Source organism: Lontra canadensis, unplaced genomic scaffold, assembly GCF_010015895.1.
Source record: "Lontra canadensis isolate GAN:19392208 unplaced genomic scaffold, GSC_riverotter_1.0 scaffold57, whole genome shotgun sequence".
Classification (NCBI taxonomy): Eukaryota; Metazoa; Chordata; class Mammalia; order Carnivora; family Mustelidae; genus Lontra; species Lontra canadensis.
In genome coordinates this window covers 3,608,342-3,633,893 of record NW_022631051.1, presented here as the reverse complement: position 1 = coordinate 3,633,893, position 25,552 = coordinate 3,608,342, and the positions used below count along the sequence as shown (strand labels likewise).

The following is a 25,552-nucleotide window of genomic DNA, read 5'->3' as shown; positions in this document are numbered from 1 at the left end:
AAATCCCTCCCCCCAAATGTATATGGCTCTCAAATAATTTTTATTTGAAAGTCTTTGTAGGGTTGGGAGGGAAGAGATGCCGGGTGGCTCAGTTGGTTAAGCAGCTGCCTTCAGCTCAGGTCTTGATTATAGGGTCCTGGGATCGAGTCCCACACTAGGCTCCCTGCTCAGCAGAGAGCCTGCTTCTCCCTCTTCTGCCTGCCGCTCTGCTTACTTGTGCTCTTTATCTCTGTCAAATAAAATCTTTACAAAAATAATTAAAAAAAATTTTTAAGGCACCTGACTAGCTCAGAAGAGCATGCATCTCCGAGTTGTGAGCTCGAGCCCCACATTGTGTGTAGAGATTACTTAAAATCTTAGTCTTTTAAAAATCTCTCCTTCCTCAAATAGTCCTTCAACAAATATTTTTCCTTTTTTATTAATGTAAGTTCAAGTGCTATGGTTCTTCTCAACAAATCGATATTCATTTAGGGGGAAAGTAAAAACCTGGTATAACAGGGTATTGAAGGCACTATTTTGCTTAAATAAACACTGGCATTCATGTGTGAAATCACCCAGATCTTTAAAATTTGCCAATATGTGTCCAACATTCCCATAGCTCTAGGTCCTTTTAAATTCAGAGGAGCCTGAAAAGAATCAGGACCATTACCCCACTGATCTGTTACTTTGGCCATACCTCCATGGGTGCCATGGAGAGAAAGTTCTGGGAGGTGATGGCTGTGGACTTGATGGGGTTGGGGGCTTCACCCGTGTATCCTCCCCCTCACACTCAATGAGTTGTACACCTTAAATATGTACAGCTTTTTACATGCCAGACATGTCTCAACAAAAATATTCTTTTTTTTTTTTAAGATTTTATTTATTTATTTGACAGAGATCACAGGCAGAGAGAAAGGAAGGGAAGCAGGCTCCCTGCTGAGCAGAGAGCCCAATTCGGGGCTCAATCCCAGGACCCCGGGATCACGACCTGAGCCAAAGGCCAAGGCTTTAACCCACTGAGCCACTCAGGCACCCCAACAAAAGTTTTCTTAAAAACTTTTTAAAACCTCACTTAAAAAAAAAAAGCTATGGGTTGAGTCAACTTAATCCACAATTAAGTAGAATTAAGAAGACAAATTCCAGACGACCAATTCCACCCATGTGATGTATGTCTGGGACCCAGGATTTCTTGCAAATGGCAGCAGGCTTGTAAAGAAACAGTTTTAAGCCAGGGCTATGTCAGAAGTCAACCGTTTACGACCCCCTAGCTCCTGGCCTACGGCGGCAGCCTGAAGTACAGCGTGGCCTTCTATTCTTCCGATGGCGTCGGCACCTTCAACCTTGAGCCCCAAGTGCTCATCAAAGGGGGCCGGACCAGAAAGCAGGTTATTTACGTGGACCTGCCCGCCCCGGAGAACGGAGTACGACAAGAGCAGGAAGTGGGAATGAAAGAGGTGAGGATGTCCTCCTTTCCTACGCACCCCTTGACGGTGCGACATTAGCTCTGGGTGCGGTAGAATGACAGAGCTGCTCGTAGCAGAGTGAGCTGGACCACCGGGATCAGAATTCCAGTGGGCTTAGCAGGATTTGTAGAAACAATATTCAAGAACTGTATGCTAGGCTTATGCTAACTTGCTGTGAATTACATCCCAAATCCTTTACCCGTGGTGCACAAGTCTCTATCCGTGTGGAGGTAATGGTGTGAAGTCTCTGGGCTCCTGTGGACCTGGCCAGTGCGCACGCACACTCACACAGACTCCGCGGACGGTGGGCCGCGCGGCTCGCCCTGCGCAGGTGATGTGTGTCTGCTGCTACTCGAGGCTGGCACTCCTGCCACCCCCCCCACCCCCCGGGAGAGCTTCCTTGGTTAGGCTTGCTCTTGTGCACAAGACCAGGCTCCCTCCCAGAGAAATTTATAAAAGAATTCCTAAATTCATAAGCCTCTGACGATCTGTAATCTGAATGTAATCGAAGGTGTTTCTTGTCCACAGAACTTTTGGAAGTATTTTAACTCCGTTTCTGAAAAACCTGTCTCGCGCCCCGATTTCATGTCTGTCCTTAGCAACATTGAGTACATCCTCATCAAAGCATCTTACGGTCAAGGATTACAGCAAAGCAGGTACTCGGAACCTTCTAGAATGAAAAGCTTTTTTTAAATTTGAAATCAAACGGAAGAGATTTGATTCACCCTTATTACTTCCTACCTTTACTAGTATGTGTCTGTGTGTACACAAATATGTATACTTGGTTCCTCACCAAACTTTAATATGAATATGAAATATGGAAAATGACCTAGAGGATCCATCCTCCAATTAATGAGGACATAAAATATAAGCACATAATAGTGATATCTTAGATAAGGATTAACATATAAATAAAACTAAACAAAACAAAAATTCTATTTTCTGCCCTTAAGTTTGAATAGTATTTCTTTGTCATGACACATCAAGAATGCGGTCACCTGCTCATTTAGTACTTATCCCATAAAGGAAGCTACTAGGTTATGGCCAAACTAGGACTTCAGTCGTTTCAGATGTGCTTTGTGGAATATTATTTTTAAGTCCTCACATGTCCGCTGGGGCCCACCACTGTGTAATGACAGGCCTAAGGTGCTCTCACACATTCCCTTTGTAATCGGGTAGGAGCTACTCCCAAACTGGCAGGAAAGCTCTGGTTTAATATATGTGCAAATCCATTACATAATGTGCCAGATTCCTAGAAAGTGTCTTTCTCCATATGAATCCTCCCTCTCATGCTTCTTAACGGTTTCACAGAATCTCCAATATTTCCATGGAGGTTGGCAGGAAGGCGGCAAATTCGCGCCCAGGACAGGAGGTGGCGTCCCTCCTAGAGAAGTGTCTCTGTCCTCCTGGCGCGGCTGGGTTCTCCTGTCAGGTAAGGAGACTGTGGTTCAAATCCATGACCTGTGGTGATGTACTGTATGTCGGCTAGTTGAATTTAAATTAAAAAATAAAATCCATTTCTTGTTTCAAACTGAAATAGGCTTGTTAGAGCAACTCCCAAGTGATGATCAGAGTTTGAATTATATAAGTGTTCTCTTCAAAAAAAAAAAAAAATTAATTATGGCTGAATATTGCATAAAAGTAAACTTTACTGTCCTAAGCATTTTTAAGTGCATTGCTAGTAGGGCTAAATACATTCGCATTATTGTACAGGCCTTTGTACCCATTAAACTCGAACTCCGCAGTCTCCCACCCCCACAGCTCCTGGCAATCACCACTGTGCTGTCCTAGTGAATCGGACTACTCTAGGTCCTTTATGTAAGTGGAATCCTGTAGTATTTCTCATTGATGCCTGGCTAGCCTAATGTCTTCAAGGTTCATCCATGTTGTAGCATGTATCAGAATTTGCTTCCTTCTTTTTTTTTTTTTAATATTTTTTTATTCGACACAGAGAGAGATCACAAGTAGGCAGAGAGGCAGGCAGAGAGAGAAAGGGGGAAGCAGGCTCCCTGGTGAGCAGAGAGCCCGATGCGGGGCTCGATCCCAAGAACCTGGGATCATGACCTGAGCGGAAGGCAGAGGCTTAACCCACCAAGCCACCCGGTCGCCCCAGAATTTGCTTCCTTCTTAAGGCTGAATAACATCCCATTGTATGTATCTATCACATTTGGTTTGTTAATTCATCCATCGGTGGACACTTGAGTTGACTTTTTGCCTGTCATGAGTAATGCTGCCCTGAAAGGCTATATGCAGGTATCTCTGAGACCCTGATTTCAGCTCTTTGGGGCTTATGCTCAAAAGAATTGCTAGGTCATGTAGTAATTTTGTTTTTAACTTTTTGAGTAACTGCCCTACTGCTTCCCACAGCACTGCCCCATTTTTTATATTCCTACCAGCAGTGCACAAGTGTTCCACTTTTCCTACATCCTTGACAACTCTGATTATTTTTTGATAGTAATCTTAGCAGGTGTGAGGTGGTAGCTCATTGTAGTTTTGATTTGCATTTCCCTAATGATTGATGTTGAGCTTCTGTTCAGGTGCTTATTTGCCAGTTGTACCTTCTTTGGAGAAATGTTTATTCAAGTTGCATTACTGTGATTTATAAGAATAGCTATTTGGTTTTCATCCCCTGTTTCCTAGCACAGAGTTCTTAAGTGCTTAGAATTTCCTAAGTGATGAGATCTATGAAGGTGTCTTTTGTTATGTTCATGAGGTGACTTTTGAAAAGTTCCTAGGTCATCTACGGATGGAGGCTGGTCACCAAAAGAACCAACCATCAAGTTGGAGAACTTTTAGTCCTACCCCTGAACCTCAGGGGAGAGGGAAGGGGTTGGGAGGTTGAATCAATAGCCAGGGGCCAGTGATCTCCTCAATTATACTCCTGTAAGGAAGAGTCCATAAAAGCCAAAAGGATAGAGTTCAGAGAACTTCCTGGTTGGTGAACATGTGATGTGCCCACAGAGAGGTCATGGGAGCTCCAAGGCCCCTTCCTGTTGCATCTGTTCCATCTGGTTATTCCTGAGTTACATCCTTTTATAGTAAACCAGCGACCTTGTACCTAGAATGTTTCTCTAAGTTCTGCACTCCACTCTAGCAAATTAATCAAACCCGAGGAGGGGGGCATTGGAACCTCCAACCTATAGCCAGTTGTCAGGAGTACAAGTGACAGTCTGAACTTGTGATTGGTATCTGTAGTTGGACAGGGCCAATCTTCTAGAACTGAGCCCTTAATCTGTAAGATTGGATGCTATCTTCAGGCAAGTAGTGTCAGAATTAAATTGTGGGATACCCAGCCAGTGTCCAGACATTGGTTGGTGTGGGGGGAAAAAAACCCACACAACAGAACTGGTCCCAGAACATATTGATCATAAATGGAGATCAGAAGTGGAATTGGTGTCAGCTTCATTACAAGTCCTCTGTCCATTGTTTTAATCATGTTTGTTGATTTCCTTTTGCCTGCCTTCAGGACTGTGCACCTGGTTACCGCAGGGAGAAGCTCTCGCAAGGCAGGAGCCGAGGACCCCACCCTCTGCTTGCCCCTTGCGTACCCTGCAGTTGCAACAACCACAGTGACACCTGTGACCCAGAAACTGGGAAGTGTCTGGTAGGTTTGTTGTGTGGGTTCTCAGAGGAGGCACTCGGCCTTTGAATTTCTGCTCCAGAGTCCTACGAAGTTCTTGGTTTAGAGAGAGCCTAAACTAACTGTAACGTTGTATAAATTTCCTTCCAAAAGGCTCAGCTAAGAGGTCAGATGTTGTTAGTGCAAAATCTTTTATGAGTCCTGGTCATGGAATTTTTTTTTTTTTTTTGTGGGCATCAATTTGGGAGTTAAGGGTACTTGCAGTGTTGGTTAGAGTCAAACTAGATGAGACCTTTATGTCCTAGAACTGGGTCACCTGGGGTCTTACAATGAGTTAATGCCCATGTTACGCATTTATTTCTGTCCTTGCATTTTTTTTTTAAATGCTTATTCTCATGGATGTCTTAGTATGCATTTGCTTCTCAGCCACCTTTCTCTTATATAAAAACAAAATTCAAAATTTGAGGTTATAACTGGCTTTATTGAGTGATTCTTGAATTGGGCAGTATTCCATCTATCAAGCTAGAGGGGAGCTCTGAGGAGTTGTACAAAATGGAATTTTGGGGGGGAAGGAGGGTGGGCAAGGAAGTTATTAGTGAAAAGGAAAGATTGTTCTAGGCAAGATCACTTTCCCATAGAGGGGAGGGCAGGAGTCTGATTAGGTTTGGGACCTCCTCTTCCTTTTCAGGGAGGAAGGGCCCATGTGACAGGTTACCTCATTGATGCTGATCAGAAAATTCCTGACTGATTAAATACATTTTGGGGGAAGGTTGAAACTAGTTAGGCTATGTAATAGCCCTGGTTTGGTGTCTTGGCCTAAGGGATGCCATGTTGGGCCTGTGGTTTTCTTTTTAATGCCCTACACCAAGATTGGCCTTAGAAACATAAGGAGAAGTCTGATTACTGAAAAGGAACAAATGGTCCAGATGGAAGTCTTGTCACCTTGACCGAAGTCCAGCTCTTGTGTCTGTGATTTTGATCAAGTTGAGGTCTTATTGATAACCTAGAATAATCTGATATTCTTTACCTATTCTGGAAATTTTTTTAAAAATAGTAACTCTTGTAGGAACATTGGTTACTTGTATAAATTGTGCCACGACTAACTCACCTCAGGTAAAATAACTCCATGAAGGGGAATGAGCTGCCCACCAAGAGGAATGAAGATTTAGAGCTCCTGGGTGTTGCCTAGACACAAGGGAAGGGATGGGAGAATTAGGACAGCAGGCTCCCAACCCCCTGCAGCCTCTCTAAACCTGTCTTCTATTTGGATCATTTTTCATCTGTGGAATTGGAAGGTCATTTCCACCGGGAACACTGCTGAACTACGGCAGAGCGCAGGTGAACTTAGAAACTGACACACAGCATGGTTTTCTCCCATTAAAAAGATATGTGTTAACCTTTGCTGACTCCATTATATATGTGGAACTGAAGAATTATTCCAGTCATAGCAGGTGAAATGGCCTTAATGAAGATGCAGATAGCTACAACACTATTAAAAAAAAAAAACTGTATGCACTTTAATCAGCTCATGCTCCGGGCAAAAAGTCTTAATAGAGAAAATGAGAAAATCTCATTAAAGAATTTAAGGAAAATTGATTTCAGGCAACTGAAATCGAGATGCAATTAGCTGGAAAAGGTCCCTTGGCCAGGCATGGGGACAAAGGTCTCATGGACAGTTAAAGGAGTCAATCAGTTCTTTTCACGCTGCATCTTTACGTGGTGGGCTAACCATTTTAACAAGATTGAGTACTCCTAGGACGTTCAGTTACTACCCTGCCTTTCCTAGCCCAAATCCACCAGAACAAAGTTCGTTACTTTTTTAAAAGATTTTATTTATTTGACAGACAATGAGAAAGGGAACACAAACAGGGGGAGTGGGAGAGGGAGAAGCAGGCTTCCCACCGAGCAGGCAGCTGGATGTGGGGCTCGATCCCAGGACCCTGGGATCATGACCTGAGCTGAAGACAGATGCTTAATGACTGAGCCACCCAGGCGCCCCCAGAACGAAGTTCTAAGATCAGCAGCTGACCTGTTGATTCGTACCCTAGAAAGAACACAGCCTTTGTATCCCAGTGCAGGAAAGACTGTGGCAGGGAGTCTCCCTGGCATCAACAAAGAGCGCTTTTGGACAGCTCCCCACCTGCGGGAAGAGGTTGGCCAGATGTTACCTGGAACTCATAAGCGCTGTCAGCTGGATCTGTTCAGTTTCACAGTACACCACGATGGATACATCTGCTGCAAGACGGCTTAAGTCTGAACTGCAGCATTCATGCCAAGCAGTAATTTAATGAACATTTACACACCTCCTACCATGGGAAGCTCACTCCCACAGCAGCTCAACTCTTCTTTGGGCAGCCCTGATTATTCCTGGAATTGGTGCATTTTGAATCTTTGGAGCCACTGCAACAAACCGCTAGGTCAAGTTTGTGCATGAAGAGTGGCAGTATCTTAGCTAGTAACTTGTGAAATGGTTAGAGTCCTCCTTCTCATACCTCTAAATCTTCAGCCCTCCTGGTCTGAAGGTTCTGAAGCTAAAAGAGCAAGTTTTTGTTGATGTTTCCGAGATGAAATCTGCTTTGTTTATATATCCGATGGTTCAATGGAAAGGTAGAATGCATGTACCATCCTGCGGTTAAAGTATCCTTCCCAGAGCCCAGCGCCTTTGCTACAGGTGCGTAAGGAGCATTGCTCTCTGACGCTAGGTGTGCCGTGAATGCAGCCCACGGGTTTTGCCAGCCTGGTCACCGCTGCCTCTTCATCTTGTGAGGTCTCTTTTGTGGTTTAGTGCAACAGGGCACTTCCATTTGACAAAATCCCTTAAGCACCCCTTATGGATTATTACATAGGTGGGCATCAAGGCCATTTTGGATCTGGTTTTGTCATTTAGCATATAAGGTGTCCCTCCACCCCTTCATGTCCCTGGGACTCGGAATTATCATAAAAATGATTGGCCAGAAGTGTGACCTGGAAAGGAATGGGGAGACTCAGGACCACCAAGATATCCTGGGAGTTCCTATCCCTGAGTACCCGCTCCCAGGAGATACCACTTAATGGTTTTACAATTGAACGACTGGCACACCTAATCTGTGCACTTCCCACAGCAAGGATTTCATCCTGCAGGTCAGTGGACGTTAACGGGTTCTCCTTTCCCTGCCACCCTGGGACAGCTTGCCTTCGGTCCTCTATGATCAAGAAAGCCAGGAAGTCCATAATCCTTTGTGTATTTGGGGAGCGTTTGGTGCTAGAGTTGATGTTAGCAATGACAGCCAGGAAATCTGCTCAGTCCTCGCCCATCTAATATTCTTCATCAGATTTGTATTATATCATTAAAACAAGGATTGAGAGGCGCCTGGGTGGCTCAGTGGGTTAAAGCCTCGGCCTTCGGCTCAGGTCATCATCCCGGAGTCCTGGGATCGAGCCCCGCATCGGGCTCTCTGCTCATGGGGAGCCTGCTTCCTCCCCTCTCTCTGCCTGCCTCTCTGCCTACTTGTGATCTCTGTCAAATAAATTAAAATAAATCTAAAATAAAAATAAAACAAATATTTAACACCTTTTAAGAGGTTGCAAATTTTATTTCTAAAGAGAGAGCACATTTAGGGCATGTGGATCCTAATAAAATCTACTTCTATCAGGTGAGATAAGAATGTAATTTTAAAACCTAAAATACTGGAATATTTTTTAATCAAAAGGAACTTAAAAATAGTGTTTCAGATATATAAAGATGTGTCTTTCCATAGCCTCTCTCCCTGCCACGGATAGAGTGTCCTTTAGTTTGTCATTGTTACCCGTCTTTCTCTACTTACATCAGCCACATAATGCAGTGCCTAGGGACTGTGTGGACAAAGCAGATTTCATCTCAGAAATGTCAACGAAAACTTGTTCTTTTAGCTTCAGGAACTTTTTAATGGCAGGATCGTAGGACCTGTCATGGAAATGATGGCGTCCAATGTAACTAGAAATGATTTGGTTCTTGCAGAAATCTATTGGGGGTGCTGTAACACCTGGCATTTTCTTCCCTGTTTCCTAAATCATCTGTTCACTTCTGTTCTTTCAGTGCCCCACATGTGTGCAAAACCGATGTGCTTCAAATCATTTGTTGCTAAATATTATAGATCCCTATTTTAAGGAACTGAAGATTGGCTGCTTTTAGGAGCCCTCTGTGTGTGTATGTGTGTATAAAGTATGTATTTTAACCCTGTGTATATTTTCCATGCAAAGACTGTATTAATTTCTAGACTGTATTAAAATGAATGAAGGTCAGAGATGGCAGTGTTTCCAGGATTTTAAAAATAGGAAGAATAAAATGCTCTCCCTTCTTTATTATTTAAAAAAAAATGCTCCCTGATATGAGCAGTGTGGCTTGCTTAAGCATTACCAGAGGTAAGGGTGATTTCTAAACCGTTTCCCATTCTTTTCCTCTCCTCTTGAAACCTGGGGCTCCAGAACTGTAGGCACAGCACCGCCGGGGACCACTGCGATGTGTGCGCCCCTGGGTACTACGGGAAGGTGACTGGCTCCGTGGGTGACTGCTCTCCATGCGCCTGTCCCCGCAGCGGCCCCGCCAGGTGAGCCCGCGGAGGTGCGCCCGCACGCCCTTGCTGGCGAAGCTGGGCTGCCTCCATCCTCCGCCTCGTTTTACAGGCTCTCCGAGTGGCCTGTTTTAACTAATCTTCTCCATCTGTCGAGAAAGGCTCCATTTAAGAGAAAGTGTTCATGATCCCAGCATTTGAAGAGCATCTTTTCCAAAGCAAAATCTCTGTGTTGGTATTGGGGTGTTTGAATGGGAACAAGTCAAGAAGGGACTTCTAATTTTTGTTTCTCAGAGAATAATCTTAGCCTCCCACCTCTCTGTCCAGCATAACTGGAGATGGGTTGTTACTGGTTTTATGAAAAATGATACAGAGCATTCAGTTCCTGTTTCAGGGAATGGGGTTAGAATTTGTCTAAGCCCATGACTGTTGAGGTGCAGAAATGCTTCATGATGATGAGATGGGGCCAGGCTCTGCCTTGAAGTCGTGATACTCAGATAGAATTATCAGAACACAAAAAAGAAGCAGAGGTTTTATGTGGAAACTGGAATATCTGTGGGTCCTGTTTGGTTTAAATGAACTCGTAATTCATAAATACCGTTTTATCATCGCCGAGACTATTTGACAAGACATTGAACATGTACAGACAGAAAACCAACTCTTAGTATACTAAAATGCAGCTTTCTTTGTAATCATTGCTTGAATCTTCCTTTATCGTCTCCCAGTGAGTGATGCTTGATGAGGAGTACCAAATGACAGGCACTGTTAGCTTCCTTCTAAACTAGCAAGCGTCTTAAAATCTACACTCACTACTATTTAACGTTTTGTGTTAAATATATATTACCCATTTTGACTCCCCAATTCCACACCTGTCATCTAAGTTATAGAAGTATTTGTATGTGTGTGTAAAGACGGGTCTATTTTAGCATGGCTTAGCTATACTAAATTCACCCGCAATTGCAGGGGAAAACGAAATATCTATGTACAGGGAATATATATATATGTGTGTGTGTATATATATATATATATATATATACACACACACATATATATATTTTTTCTATAAAATATGTATATATATAAAATATAAAATATATAGTGCACACACACAGTGAAAGATTGTACAAACACTGAGACGAGAACTACGTATATATGTATGCGCAGAATTGGAGAAATGGCCAATTAAGTTATGTAACTGAAAACATGATACGCTGTTTTAGTGAAAATTCGTATTTCCACGTGTATCCATGCCCATAGCTCCATGGCTCTATGAGCCCAGAGAAATGTTTGAAAGGATAGTTCACCTTCTACTTTGCACATTTGTGTAATGTTTGAATATTTTACTTCTGCAATCAAAAAAATGTTCTAACCACCCCCAAATGCACACTAATAAATCTTACATGTGAGGAAGCGACTGCAAAGGTAAGAAACCTCTATCTGTGTGAGCTCTGCGCCTGAGAGACCATAGCGGACATGCTTTACTTTCTACATATCTTGTGCTTCCACTAAGCCTGTCCCTTTAGTCTTTAAAGAGGGAAAAAAAAAAAAGTCCGAACAGAAGCGGGGCTGATAAGAGAAGCCTGTCATTCTGGAAACTCAGCACAGGTTAAAACATCAGGCTCTCCCCGCGGTTTTTCTCGGCTGCTTGCAGATACCCAGATGTGCCACTAGATGGCGCAAGGCGCCTTGGTCATTTAAACGGGGAGGGAAGAGCCCAAAGCTGTATTCTGGAGTGAGGGGACCTGAGAGGATTATTACATTTTGAATGGCTCTTTCGTTTTGCCTCTAAAGGCGTATCACATGGCTCCCTACCTTTAGGCTCATTTATTTTCAGATCGTAGCCTCCTTGTGCGTGGGCCTTCCCCTGCCATTTCTCCTTGCTTCCTTTCCCACTAGTCACCAGCACAGGTCCAGCCGCACCTTTCCACGCTTGCTCGTGGTCTTGCCCGGTTCCCCAGTCCCCTTTCCATCCTGGGAGCCAGGTGATAATGCCCTGCAGTCACGGAACAAGACCCTTCCCACCTGGAAAGCTTTCTTGTTTGGTGACTGATTCGTGGTCAGGTGCGGGATCGCACAGATTCATGGCAGTCTGTCGAGTCTTGCCCTCCGCGTGCACTCGGTTGGCCCTGGACGGGTGTGCACTGAGTATCTTTTGGATACGAGACACGGACGTGTTTGTGTCAATCACGTGTTTGTTTTCCTTCTTTTTGCCCCCACTAGATTTTCAGCCCTGGAAAGGTTGTCTGGTGTCATCCATCCTAAGAGTAATGAGCAAGTCGCATAAGGGAGACTTGAAGTTATAGAGCTGAGGATTCAAAAAGATATTTTCTTTTCCTTCTAGCTTCAGCCCCACTTGCGTCTTGGAAGGTGATGCCGATTTCCGCTGTGACGCCTGTGTTCTGGGCTACGAAGGACAGTACTGTGAAAGGTATGTGGGGGGGTGCCCCACGGAAGTCGCTACACATGTCCCCTGCCTTCATGCAGACAGGACGGTTTTACTAACCTGATATGGGAGACTTTTTCGGTTTGGTTGTGGGTGACTGATATGGAATCTTATTACTATTCCCAGCCAGTGGAATGCGGTCCACGGGCCCGTGTTCTTTGTTTTTCATTTGGCAGAAAGGATCGCTGTCCTTGGACGGAAGCTGGTGTGTCTATTGGCTGGTGTTGATCTTATTGTCCACATGTGTATCTTCCTTTCTGTAGGTGCTCCTCTGGCTATCACGGGAACCCTCGAGTGCCGGGTGGCACCTGCCAGAGTTGTGACTGCAGCCCGCGTGGCTCCGTGCACGGGGACTGTGACCGCAGGTCCGGGCAGTGCGTCTGCAGACCAGGCGCCACGGGGCTCCGATGCCAGGAATGCAAACCGAGGCACATTCTCCTGGAGAGCGATTGTGTTTGTGGGTATTCTCCTCTCAGTGTTTAAAGAGTTTTCTCTCTCTCCATTGTGTTCCTGCTGTGGCACCAGCGGGATAAATTTAGTGTGTCTGCAAACTGTCTGAGGATAGGACAGGCCAGGCTCTGAATGGAAGTGCGTTTGGAATTCATTGCGGTTGGTCTAAGTCAAAGATCCAGAGAGCATGCACTGTGAAGGTCGGGACGGTAGAAGAAAACACGCACCAGGCCTAGGATCCACACAGGGGATCAATTGTTTCTTTCTGTGGGACCCCGAGGAAGTCACTGATGTGATTTGAGGCTCCGTGGTATTGTGTGAGAATAGGCTTAGCACTTGCTGCTTACCTCCGGGGCACACAGGTGGTGGGGGAATGAGATCGGATGTGGTCTATGCAAGTCTTGCCATGTGCTCTGCTTATGGATGTCTCCTGCAGAATGGCTAGTGCAAATCCATGAGAAAATGTGCATACCACATTGCATTGACCTCAACTTCTTTTTCTTTTAGCTTGTGATGATGAGTGTGTAGGCGTGCTGCTGAATGACTTAGGGAATATTGGTGACACCATCCTCTCTGTGAACCTCACTGGCATTATCCCTGTCCCATATGGAATTTTGTCAACCCTGGAAAATACAACAAAATCTCTCCGGGTAGGTACTGGGAATACAGAGATTGGTAGAAACCTATGTCCCTGAGAGAGAGAGAGAGAGAGAGAGAGAGTTGCTGAGGACAGGGTTTTGTCATTGTCTGTCCTCTCACCAGGCATCCAGGCTTCTCTGCAGGGTAACCCGGGAATTCAGCATCCCAGCACTAACCTGTTCCGTGCAGGACTACTCCAATTATTCAAGCGTTTTTCCATAGATGTCTCCTTATAAATCCCTTCCCAACCGCCCTGCTGCCTTTTGGGCTAAGACAAGAGCCCACTCACTCCTCCTTGGATATTTTAAAGCGGTTGTCCTACTACAAATACAGGAGAGAAAAAAGTAGATGGTATCTTCTTTTAATGCTGGAATATGCTGAAGGTCAACTGTTTTCTGTAAATGTATTCCTAACTAGATTTGTAAGCCACAAAATTTTCTTCTCCCTAGAAGTCTGTCTAAAAATCTCTGGCGGTAAATCATAGTTTTATGTTTAGTCAAACAGGATCTGGGTCCAAAACAAGAGGGTGAGAAGTGAAAAAACTGGCTTAGTAGACAACATTCTACTGTTAGCATCTTTTTTCTTCTGACTGGAAAAAAAAAAGAGATTCTTAATTTTGCTTAAAATCTTTACATTCAGACCTGAGATCATCAATTCACTGTGTCATGTGGTAATAAAAGGGATAGTCCTTCCTGAATGCCTTTTTTAAATAAAAGCGCTTTTCTTAGACTTAACATTTCCTGAGGCGTGTGAATCTGGCTGTTTCAACCATCCATTCTTGTTTATGGTGCTCTTTTCTCTATAGACATAATGGCCATAAAGAAAGGTTGGGGAACTCTAAGAGATGTTTTTTATATTATTTTTCCTCAGATGGAGTAAGACATTTTTGAAAGACAAATTCTCAAAAAATTTTTGAATTTCTAATCACTATAGACACAAACAATCAATACTATTTTGTCAGTATGGACCCTAGAAATATAACAATATTTTAAATTTATCAAGTAAGCTAAATATTGGATTTAAGTTTTAGCTGTTTTTCAATGACTTGCTCTTATTTAAACCACTTTGTCAATTATTTATTTATTTGAAAGGGAGAGAGAGCATGTGAGTGAGCGAGCAGGGGAGGGGCAGAGGGAGAGGGAGAGAGAGAATCCTAAGCAGGATCCACACCCAGCATGGAGCTCAATGTGAGGCTCAATCTTACCAACCCAAGAGGTTGAGCTGAGCTAAAATCAAGAATCAGACACCCAACCAATTGAGCTACCCATGCACCCTGACTTTGTCAAATTTTTAAACAACTTTTTATGTTTATGTAAAGTATTCAGTGAGCTCTTAAACTGTCCACTGTTTCTACCTCACCGCCTCCGTGGGCAACTTCCTTGACTCCCTTACCCCTTCACAATAATCCAGGCCCCTCCCAGGCTTGGTATAAGACGAAAATAAAACCATACAAGTAACAAAATTAGAGGTGAGTTAGCCTAATTTAAGCACTGCATTGTTAGGAATCACAAAGGCTATTCTTTATATAATACTTTTGTATTTCAGCCTAGCAAACGTTTTTAAGATGTTAGCTATTATAGTGAAAACTTATGTGATTCTGATATTGAAATTAAACCAGACATAAGTCAGAACTGTGGATATTTGCTTCTGCATGACGTATCAGACTTTAATTTCATATCTATATAGGAAATGTAATGCAAAAAATGGCGGTACAGAGCCATAGTACGAGAATCAACCCTTAAGTAAATGTGATCCATTTTATTTCTTAATGCAGTTTCAAGGAAAGAATTCCTTTCTGTGAACGACAACAAAAGCGATTTAGTCAAGAGCCAGCAAATTTGTTTTGAAGCACTGTAATTTGTTTACTTTGTTCTTTTTAGGAAGCTTTATTAAAAGAAAATCCACAGAAGGAACTGGCAAAAGATCAGCTTGAAGGTGTGGCAGAACAGACAGACAGTCTGCGAAGGGAGGTAAATTCTCCACGTGGAGGGCCCGCTTCCCACCCAACCCTTGAAAGCAATTGCATTGGGGTGGTCTGGAAGGTTCTATTAAATCAGGGGACCCTCTTCCTCCCAGGGGCAGTGCTCCCGGTACTTTGTCATCAAATTGGTTTTAACCCTGCCGGTTTCCGTGCTTCAGTGGGAAGAGACTCCTGCCTTAATTTCTGCTGTCACCTCTGCCGAGGGAAGAATTGGCCGTCGCAGGGCCATCAGCCTCTCATTTCCTCCTGTGAACCGAGGGGTGGGCGGGTGGGTGTGTGGTCTCTGAGCAACACTCAGACCCGGGGCCTTGTGCTGCTGATTTGTGCCCTTTGAATGTCAAGTGAGCCTGTTTGGATGTCAGCAGAGAATCACTTCTGTACAGCCCAGGCCACATGAGTGGTTTTAAGCCACCCAAAAAAGAGTCTCCTCATTTGCAGATGGGGAGGGAGGCCTATTGTCAAATTTATAATTTTCGCTTTTGAATTTCATGTGTGCGTGTTCGCACACCTACACATACGTGTGTGTGTATATACATATGTGTATGATAGTGAATGTATACTATGCATATACATATCTAGTCTCCATCTCTCAACACACACACACACACACACACACACACACACACTCATGCACCCTAAAGTATTAGGTTGGTTCCTGTTAATTTAGAATTAAGGATGATTTGGGAGGAGTTTAAGGGTTTAAATGTGGCTCTAAGTACCTCAGTGAGCGAACATTTGGTAGGAAATGATAAGCCGATTAAAATAATTCTCTCTATCCATTAAAGAAGATTCTCTTTGGATTTTGACTAGAAAACACTTTTAGAACCAGACTGGTTCCTTGATGCTCCTGAAAATTACAAACAGGCTTTCCTTTTGCAAATTATAACATTCCTAATGAAAATAACAGCAGAGCACAGCCAAGTCTCTGCCCTTGGTCTGCCAGCCTCACACACATCGTGACATGTTGGCCTCAGGAAGCCGCGGGAGGTTAAGGGGCGACCTGACTCCATGTTATCGGTGAGGCTCAGGAGCAGCTGGGTCTCCGGCCTGAAACCCAGTTTGCCTGACTCGGTGTTCTTTACTCCTCGATGGAATTCTCCTATTCAATACAAATTAGCAAGAGTGTACTTTTGATATTCTGTCTCCTTGGGTCCTGAAAGGAGTATAAGGTCTTCACAATAGACATTGAGGAAGGTTGTGATTTGAGAGCCAAAAAAAAAAAAAAAAAAAAAAAGATACTGTCTTTTCTCCCACAGAGTGAGGAGTAAATTGTTTCATTAGCCCCTTAGTTTCTGCCCTGAAATACTCACTTGGCTTACACGAATCGGTGCACAGCTTTACTCCAGACTCGGGGACATAGTTTGTGGCTTAAAAGAGACAACTGGTACACCAAAGCTCGCATGTCAGTCCAAGTCAAACTAACCTGGGACCTTTATTTTCTGTCAGCTCGCCAGAGTGTTGATGAGTAGCCAAAATGTAACCAGGGAGACTGAAAGAATCCTCAGCAAGACTCAAGACCTCCTAACATTTACTGAGAAACTGCAGATAAATATCCAAGGTAGTGTGTTCAGTGTGTGGTTGGGGGTCAGTGTCTGACTTGTGCTTATTTGGTGGGAAAAGCTCCATTCCCTTTATTAAACATAGAAATAGATGTGTGTGACTTGCACTAGACGTCCGAGGGCCAAAGGTCTGGAATAGTCCATAGTTGGGGATCTTGAATTATCTGGATCATAGTCTTTCACTGGGAGTTTGTCTTTAAATTAAAAAAAAAAAATGGACGTTTTCTTTATTTTCTTTATAATGCCTTATATTTATTTTCTAAGGATCGAGTGGACATGGTGCCTCCCCATCTGTTAAGAATTTGTCAGATTAATATTTATTAAGCAGAGCACAGGGTGCGGGATGGTGAGCCAGACTCCCACAACAGACCACAAGAGAAAATGAAATACAGAAGTTTATGACTCGCAGGTCCAGCAGGAAGTACCCACCATGTCGGGGGGAGGTTAAGGCAGGGTGCCGGCAGAGCAAAAGAGATGATGACCTGGGACACATGCCTTTATCGAGGTTCTTCATTGGAGTCTTTTGGGGTCCCAGGCTAAGTCTGGGTTGGTCAATCGAACCAAAACAGGGGGGTTTGGGTAAGCCCCATGGAGGTCCCACTGAAGAGGCCCACAAGCAGAAGGCCCTGGGGGGCCGGGGAGACTGTTGGTCGCAAGTGCTATTGGGGAAGTCATTAACAAAACTGACATTTGCTTGTGACCCTGCCAAGGCTGTCTAGGGCACGGGTTTGCATGAGGAACTACTGTCCAGTTCAAGGTTATTGCAGGCTTCTTGGCCAAACAAAATGGATCCCACGGCAGCAACACCATGGAGCTAAACTCTCAACACCCATCCCTTTGCCCAGAATAGATGTTGACAGGATTTGGGGCTTCAGTGTGGTCCCAAAGTATACCCACAATAGTAGAGTAGTGTAGTCCTACTTAACTGGGCCATCTCATCCAATCTGGCTGGCAGTTTTCTGGCACCAGAAACATATCCTTGCTTTTCTTGTTGAATTAGTTTAAGGATACATAAGGTACAAATTCCAATACAAATTAGACTTTGTAGGGCCAAAGGTAAGGAAATTATTGGAGGAAATAATGTGTTTATTAAAAAGAATAATATTGAGTACTGGTGGTTCATGCATGAGGTAAATATTTACCAAGTGCTTCTATGTGCAAACATTTGTGCCAGGTGCAGGAAATGCTGAGGTAAACATGGCAAGCACAGCCCTTACAAGTTTATGGACACTGGGGCAGACCAACATTAAGTCAACCAGTAATCTCAAGCCCATGAGTATTTTGATAAGGGACAACCAGAGTGCATCGGGATACATGGGCTGACCTGCCTGACCTGAGGTTCAACCTAGTTTGGATGAACAAAGCCCGCCTCACTGAAGAAGGTTCTAAGTTTTTCCATTTTAGTGCTGTTCACTTTTGAGAGACCTGTTAAGTGACTGATGACTTGTCTCCATAGAAATGATTGAAAAAGCAGCAACTCTAAATCAGACCTTGGATGAAGATTTCCAGCTACCCAGTTCTGCTCTTCAGAATATGCAAAAGAATATTACATCTCTGCTGGAAACCATACAGAAAAGGCATTTCATGCATTTGTACCAAAATGCCATACTGGAACTCAAGTAAGTTTCTAAATACCATTCATGACACAATCAATTAGAGGTAGGAGTTTGAATGCTGTGGAGAGGGAGATGTGTGCAAGGAGGGGAAGGAAAGAACGCTCCCACTGGGGGCAGAATGTCAGAGAGGGGCACGATTGTCAAATAAATGAAATGATGGGTGCCAGCCACTCTGAACAGAGAAAAATACAGTCAGTGCCAATATCTATCTTTGTGCCATGGGCTTGGTTTTTCCCCGTGGCTCCAGAAGAACATTTCCATCTAACACAAACAAAAGAACCTCATGATGCTATATTTATTGAAGATCAACTATAATGCGGTAAATTCTCATGGAAGAAAATACAGTTTAGTGGCTAGTCCCTGGGCTGTAGGCTCTAACACAGACTGATGTTATGCCAGAATGATTTAGCTCAGTTGTTCCAACTCTCATGGAAAACCACCATATGCAGCGACAGATCAGAGAATTCAGGGACGTGCTCACACGGAGCTTGTATTTCCTTTTAGGCTTTTTTCTTAGAATTTTCGCAGTTATTACTTGATGTAATAGGATGCAAGCTATCTTTCTTGCAGGTTATGATAAATATCTTCAGTAGGGTTTAAACAGTTACACAATAGGTCATCATAGTTCCATTTCCTATAGTGTCCTATTTAACCAATATTAATATATTTTGCTATTTTAAATAATGTTGTGATGGCCCATCTTAGACTAAAATCTTTTCCTCTGTTTTACACTATCCTCTTATTAGGAGAGGTGATAAGAAGTGAAATCATGGAATTTGCATTTTGAAGACTCCTGACTTGCATTTCCATATTATTTTCTTAAGGTTTAAAAATTCCTTTACACTTCCACTGGCAACATGCTGCAAAGTTGAGCTTACATCTTTCTTCATCATTGAATATGATTTTTGACATTGTCGTTGATTTGTTAGGTGAAGAAAAAAAAACATGTCAGGTAGCCTTTGGAGAGAGAACTAGTAAAATAATCACTAGAGCAACAGTTAGGGCCCAGAAATAATCATAAAACCCACAAGGGGAGGGGAGAGGAGAGGAGGGCTGCCATCTTGGAGCACCTGCTCTGGGCTGGGGGAGGGGGTTTGTGAAGACTTCACTTCTCTCATCTTGTCACATAATCTGCTTAGCTGCTTTGTGAGGTTGGGGAGGAACTTGCTTGGGGAAACAGTCCCAGAGACTCTAAGCACCTTGCCCGATGTTAGACCTCCAGGATAATATGAAAACAGACCATACCCCTAAATCCGTATCACTCTAAACCCCATGATTTTCCAACCAAACACCAAAGGAAGAACCACTTGAGACCCAGTCCAGAAAAGACAGGTGGGTAGAATGTCAGTCGCCGGGTCAGAGACCTCTGCTCCATTATAATCCTGCTCCCCCTGACCCTGACCTCTCATGTGCATCCTCCTTCCCCTGAAAATGCATGGCAGAAGTAGGCAGCAGCAGGGAAAGGGGACCATACCTTCATGCAGGTCTTACCGGGACCCACCATTCTTGAGGTGGTTACCCCAGGCTCAGCGCAGCTTTGCTCTGCTTCCCAACCATCCTTAGCTCCCTGCTGCCTCCAGGATTACATGCAAATGTCATGTATCTGATTACAGCTCCATCTATCTCCAGCTTGCCCAGGCTCCCCGGTGGGTCCCACTGTGTCCTCCCCCCTCCCCGAGATGTTGTCTCTTCTTACTGTTCCCTCCCTTGGCTGCACATCAGAGTCTTGTTAAAGACAGAAGAGATTATTAAAGATGAAGATTCCTGGGAATCAATTGTAGGGATGAGCTCACCCACTGTTACCCTTCCATGGTTAGTTCGTTCATTCATTCATTCTTTTGTTCGTCAAATGACTAGAGTCCCTAGGTGATAGGCATTGTGCTAGGAGTTGGGAATACAAAGGAGAGCAGAGCCTTCCTGTCCACTTGGATCTCATAGTCCAATTGGGAAGAGCTCATTTTCTAAGTAGCATTTACAAGGAAGGGGAGAAGCCACCCTCTTCCCTTTCTCCCACCCTCTTCCCTTAGCACCCCTGATCTGCCTTACCTGCTAGGCCCTCCACCGCCCTTTCTCTGTTGTAGCCCTTCTGCTTCTATTTGGAATAAAGTTATCCACAAGATTGCTGATCTCTTTTTAACTTGTGAGTGCAATCATTACTAAAGCTAACTTTTATTTTTTAAAAATTTAAAATGTATTCTCTGGCCTACTCTTTCCTATTTTGCCTAGATAATCCCTGTGTATTCATGCCATTTCAAATTTCATGGATAATTTTAGGAATTATGTATCTGCTTTTTTATTATAACTCTTAGAAAACTAGTCATTTACCTCAAGTATGGCATTTTTTTTTCTTTTTTTAAGATTTTTTTTTTTAATCTATTTGACAGAGATCACAGTAGGCAAAGAGGCAGGCAGAGAGAGGGGGAGGGAAGCAGGCTCCCCACTGAGCAGAGAGCAGGATGTGGGGTTTGATCCTAGGACCCTGAGCTGAAGGCAGAGGCTTAACTGAGCCACCCAGGTGCCCCAAGTATGGCATTCTTGTAAGTGAGGATATTTCTCACATCTTCCAGTAGCTTATCATGCTTGTGTTGGTGTCCCCAAGACCATGCCCACAGTCAGAGTTTTCCTAAGGATCTTCAGAACTCCTGGCCAAGATTTCTAGGTCATGTATTAAGGATGCACAGTGGGATACACAGGGAAGAAGACACAGCAGAGCTTGGAGAATCCATGCAGCCTTCCCTAAGCTCTGTCTCCCTCCTGAGGGGGTCACATCACGCTCTGCCCCTGGCAATGAAAATGCAACACCGCACGTGTGATGTTTCTGCCTGGGGGAGCCCACTGAGAAATTCAGCATCCAAGGTTTTTCTTGGGGGCTGATGCCATATGCACCCTCTACCTAGAATATGCCGAATTCCAGACTCTGAAGGAAAGCAGCTGTTAAACCACCTTGCTTGCACAAGCGATTGAGGCCATGAGCCACTCTTCTCAGTGAGGGAACAGTGGGAGCACTCATAGACAGCAGCCCAAGGCTGGCAAAGGAGAGCCGAATCTGGCCTGCTGTTTCCCTATTGCACACTGTGCCCCTGCTGGCATGTTTTACCTTATCACCCGTAGCTCTGCTCCCCATCTGTTTTCCATGATGGTCGCCAGAGCTATCCAAAGCTGCTTCATTAAAGAAATGTGCCCTGGGGCGCCTGGGGAACTCAGTTAAGCATCTGCCTTTGGCTCGGGTCATGATGGCAGGGTCCTGGGATCCAGCCCTGTGTGGGGCTCCCTGACTAGCAGGGAGTCTACTTCTCCCTCTGCCCTTCCTCCCCCCAGCTTGTGTGCACATGCACTCTCTTTCTGTCTCTCAAATAAGAATCTTTGAGAAATGTGTCCTGTGACTGCATAAGTTTGGGAAAGGCCATGTCCACTCAGGAGAGGCAAGGTCTTCAGGGCAAGTCTTCTCAAAGCTTTTAGTACACTGACATGTGTGGTGAGTCTCTGAGGGGAGCTGAGAGAGCACGGCCTAACTTCACCACAGAGCTCTTTCTCCTAGAACCTGCTTCTAACTCACGGGACTTGAGGGCCATGGAGGAATGTAATTTGAGAAACACTGGTTTAATTTTATTCATTGGACAAATTTTATAGGAAGAAATGAAGAGCGCTGCTGAGGTTTTTTGTTTTTAATCTTCGTCAAGTTGTTGATGACTCTATCATTGCCTGTGATCACAGGTTAGGTGGTAAAGCCATTCATTGAAATGTCTTAGATTCTTTGTTTAATGGTATGAAGGGATCCATGGTCAGACATCAGAAATCTATTGGTTTACTTATGTTTCCCATGTACATTTAGCTCTTGTTGCCTGTATCCTAATTATCATGAGAAATCCTGGGAAATTGTAAGAGTGTTCGAAGTTCTGGTGATATTCCAACGATGTCAGAGTTTAAGTATGTACCTTTGGAAAATGTTTTCTGTTGTGTCTTAGGACAGCAATAGGTTGTCTGTGGAAGCTGAGGGTGACTTACAAGGCATTTTCCATGAAATTTTTCTGAGTTCTCCCAACAAATTGGAGCAGGAAGTTAATTGGATATATTCAACCTCTGCGAAGGTTTATAGTGTGAAAATTGTATTATTCTGTGTAACTTTAAATTCAAAACTGATTTAAACAAGTGGTTTGATAGCATATTTACAAAAGAATAGGAAAACATGTCGTTTGATTTCCTAAAGCTTGCTCTTTCCAGTGGTACAAGTTAGATCTTTCTGGCATTTGGATTTTCAGTTTTTATAATATCTGTTTTTTAACTAGCTGCAGGAAAACCTTTATGTCTTCTAGATAGATTTATAACAAATGAAACAAATCACTGGATAGCCTCTTTTCAATTTCTTGTGGTACTAAAAAGCAAGATGGCCACTGTCACCACCCCTAGACCGTGGCCCAGTTTTCCTGGATGGAAATGGAGAGAAGATTTCTTTGAATTCCTCTACTAAAATATGTTAGGAAGTTCATGACTAAAGATCACCTGTTAAGGATAAAGTGCAAATACGCTATGCCTATAGCTGTCTTAGAGAAATTACTTCTTCTTTTAAGAGGTGACGATGTACCCCTTTCGATGGCAAGATGACACAAGGGATGGAAATGCAGAGTCTTCTGCTGTCCATTCATGAGAGGAGGGTCGTTGTTCATTTACTTACTATCTACACCGTCTATATCTAACAGGGCTGCTGAAGATGTGTTATCACAAATTCAGAAGAATTACCAGAAGCCACAGAAAATGCTGGAGGGTTTCAAAGCAGCAGTGAGTAGCCTCCTTTCAAAACACACCAGTGAGCTGCAGACAGCAGGAGACCTGACAAGGGAGGCAGAGGCGAGGACTCGGGAAACCAACCGCCTGTTGCGCATTGTCCGTGCCAACCTGCACGAATTTCAGGTGAGTCTCCAGAAGGGTGGGCTCTTTCCTTCTCTCTTAGGGCTGGGAGCCCAACTCTCCTAGGTAGTTAATTCCATTTTTAGCTTCTTTAGAAACGAGCCCCACCTACTAACTCCGGCACGTAGCGTCAAGCACTAACGTTGGCTCGCTTTTTGAAGCATCCTCAAAGGTGAGTAATTTTTTTTTTTTTTTTTGGCCCCAGGAAAAGAAGCGGCATGTTGAAAAAGAACAGAACTTGACCTCGTCGCTAATTGCCAGAGGGAGAAGATTGCTAGAGGCTGTCACCGCCCGTTCCGAGGCGACTCAGAAGGCGCTGGCAGTAAGTCTGGCTCGGAACCTCTTCCCGCACCTTGTTCCCACGCACGCGGGTACATCGGTCCACAGAGGCACCTGTGCTCACAATGTGAATTTCTCCACGTAGCAGTTAGAACATCACCGGGATGAGCTGCTTCTGTGGACTGCCAAAATCAGGCGCCACGTGGATGATCTGGTCATGCAGATGTCCAAAAGAAAAGCACTTGACCTCGTCTACAGAGCAGAGGACCATGCAGCTGAACTCCAGAGACGAGCACATGCTCTGGACAGGTGAGAGCAGACTTTGCAAGAGTCCCAGGGCGGGTATCCTGCAGAGCAAGGAGAGTAAGAATGGCTACTTTGCTCACAGTATTGAGTCACTCTTTTTTTTTTTTTTTTTTTGTCTACAACCGACAACTCCTATTTTATGCACGTGGCAAGGAGGATTTCCTCCGCTGTCTGATAAGGTAGTCATCCTTCTGCATACGATGGGAAAATGCACAGTGAACAGGTTAGGAATCAAACAAATATTATGTCATGATATCATCAAGCCATGAAGGCCTTGTTAAGTAATGACTCAGTCCTCATGGCATTGTTAGGTTGGACAGAATGAAGACATTGATTTTTATCTTGTCCTTCTGGAGCTTATGATTTGGCTGGCTTTATGCATGGTTGGAAGTTGTGGTTGCCCACACTGGAAGACACCATCCCCTTAATTTTCTACTACCTGAAGGCCTATTGTTGTCTTACAGTTATCTTAACATATGTTTTTAGCATTTGTTAAATATGTACTCAACTTGTGACAAAGCACTTCTAAATGAGAAGCATGACTTGAGGACAGTGGTTCTCAAACTGGTCTGCACTTTGGAATCACCTGGAGGAATTTCAAAAATACCGATACTTTTGTCCCCTTGTCCTCCTCCCACTCAAAGATCGTGACCTGAGCTTTGTCACGTTTTTAAAGATTCCCATGTTATCTAATGTACAGCAAATGAAGGAACTAGCATTTCGTTCTTACCAGACATTTACACAATATTGTGAGTTAATTGGTTAATTTATTTCTTTTAAGTTTGTTACAATTATATGTAGAAAAAGTCTGGACTCACTGGGAATGTGTGTGCTGCTGTACGTTGGGTGTGTTTTGTTGGGGGGGGAATATATATCTTTCCAATTTGAGGGATGCTGCCATAGAAGATTAGCTCACACAAGGAAAGCAATTAAAAATGATATAAGATAGAATGTTGCATAAATTATGTGTTGCAAGAAGCATTACCTCCTACACATGCCATAGGAATCCATAATAGAAAATGGAATTAGATACTCCGCTCCTATTTTTTCATCAGCTTTCATTATTTCCCAAAAGAGAAAAAAAATATTCTGCCTACATACATAGCTAGGACAAAACCCATACTGCCTAGTACAGTTAGTAAGAGCAATGTGGTATGCTACACGAAGTTAAGGAACATCATTATCTTTTATTTATAAATCACCAGATTGTGCCAATCAAGCAGTAACTGCTGGCGTCTGGTTTGGGAATCCCTCAACTTGATAACCTTGGGGAGAAAATGAAGTGAGTTACTCAGCAGGCAAAGATGTGTCAATTGTCAGATTTCATTTTCAAGATAGAGTGAGCTGGATGAAATTGCGCCATTACCAGTTGGCAAGTTCATAAGCGATTTGCCCACTTGTAAGAGTGAAGTTCAGATGATTGAAATATTATCTGATCCCCCTCCAAATCCTCTTGTGAATTTCATCCAATTGGTATCTATCTTTTGAGGAACAAGATTCAGCATCCTTATATATGCTTAGGGAAGCTTTTTGGAAATTAGCATGTGTGCAGCAGGAGAGATGACAGCCAAGGCAGACACACAGTTGTAGCCCAGACAGATGCAGGGGGCTGCACAGAAATGAAGGAATGTTGAGGGCAACTGGTGGAAACTTGTGGACGGTTAGAACCATGGGAAACAAGCAATAGTCCATTCTGCGGGTGTTAATTAAACTGTGCTTCTGAGGGTTCCCATGATGATGTAGCTACTTTTGAAGAATTCCTTTGGAATTAGAGGGGAGTCCCTGTATTGTTATTCCTTGAACTTTTCTAAGGGTAAGAAACC

At 43.7% G+C, this 25,552-nt stretch overlaps 1 protein-coding gene across 1 annotated transcript in view; it reads left to right on the top strand.

The window, feature by feature from the left end:
• The window catches only part of LAMA1 (laminin subunit alpha 1), a 155,672-nt gene that overhangs the window by 94,265 nt on the left and 35,855 nt on the right, over nucleotides 1-25,552 (top strand). Inside the window, exons 26-39 of the mRNA XM_032875723.1 lie at nucleotides 1,248-1,433; nucleotides 1,971-2,098; nucleotides 2,754-2,874; nucleotides 4,909-5,046; nucleotides 9,466-9,587; nucleotides 11,893-11,979; nucleotides 12,258-12,451; nucleotides 12,952-13,094; nucleotides 14,964-15,053; nucleotides 16,511-16,622; nucleotides 18,080-18,242; nucleotides 22,937-23,147; nucleotides 23,350-23,466; nucleotides 23,569-23,732. Coding sequence (XP_032731614.1) covers nucleotides 1,248-1,433; nucleotides 1,971-2,098; nucleotides 2,754-2,874; nucleotides 4,909-5,046; nucleotides 9,466-9,587; nucleotides 11,893-11,979; nucleotides 12,258-12,451; nucleotides 12,952-13,094; nucleotides 14,964-15,053; nucleotides 16,511-16,622; nucleotides 18,080-18,242; nucleotides 22,937-23,147; nucleotides 23,350-23,466; nucleotides 23,569-23,732 — 1,976 coding nt within the window. The remainder of the gene's footprint in view (nucleotides 1-1,247; nucleotides 1,434-1,970; nucleotides 2,099-2,753; nucleotides 2,875-4,908; nucleotides 5,047-9,465; nucleotides 9,588-11,892; nucleotides 11,980-12,257; nucleotides 12,452-12,951; nucleotides 13,095-14,963; nucleotides 15,054-16,510; nucleotides 16,623-18,079; nucleotides 18,243-22,936; nucleotides 23,148-23,349; nucleotides 23,467-23,568; nucleotides 23,733-25,552) is intronic.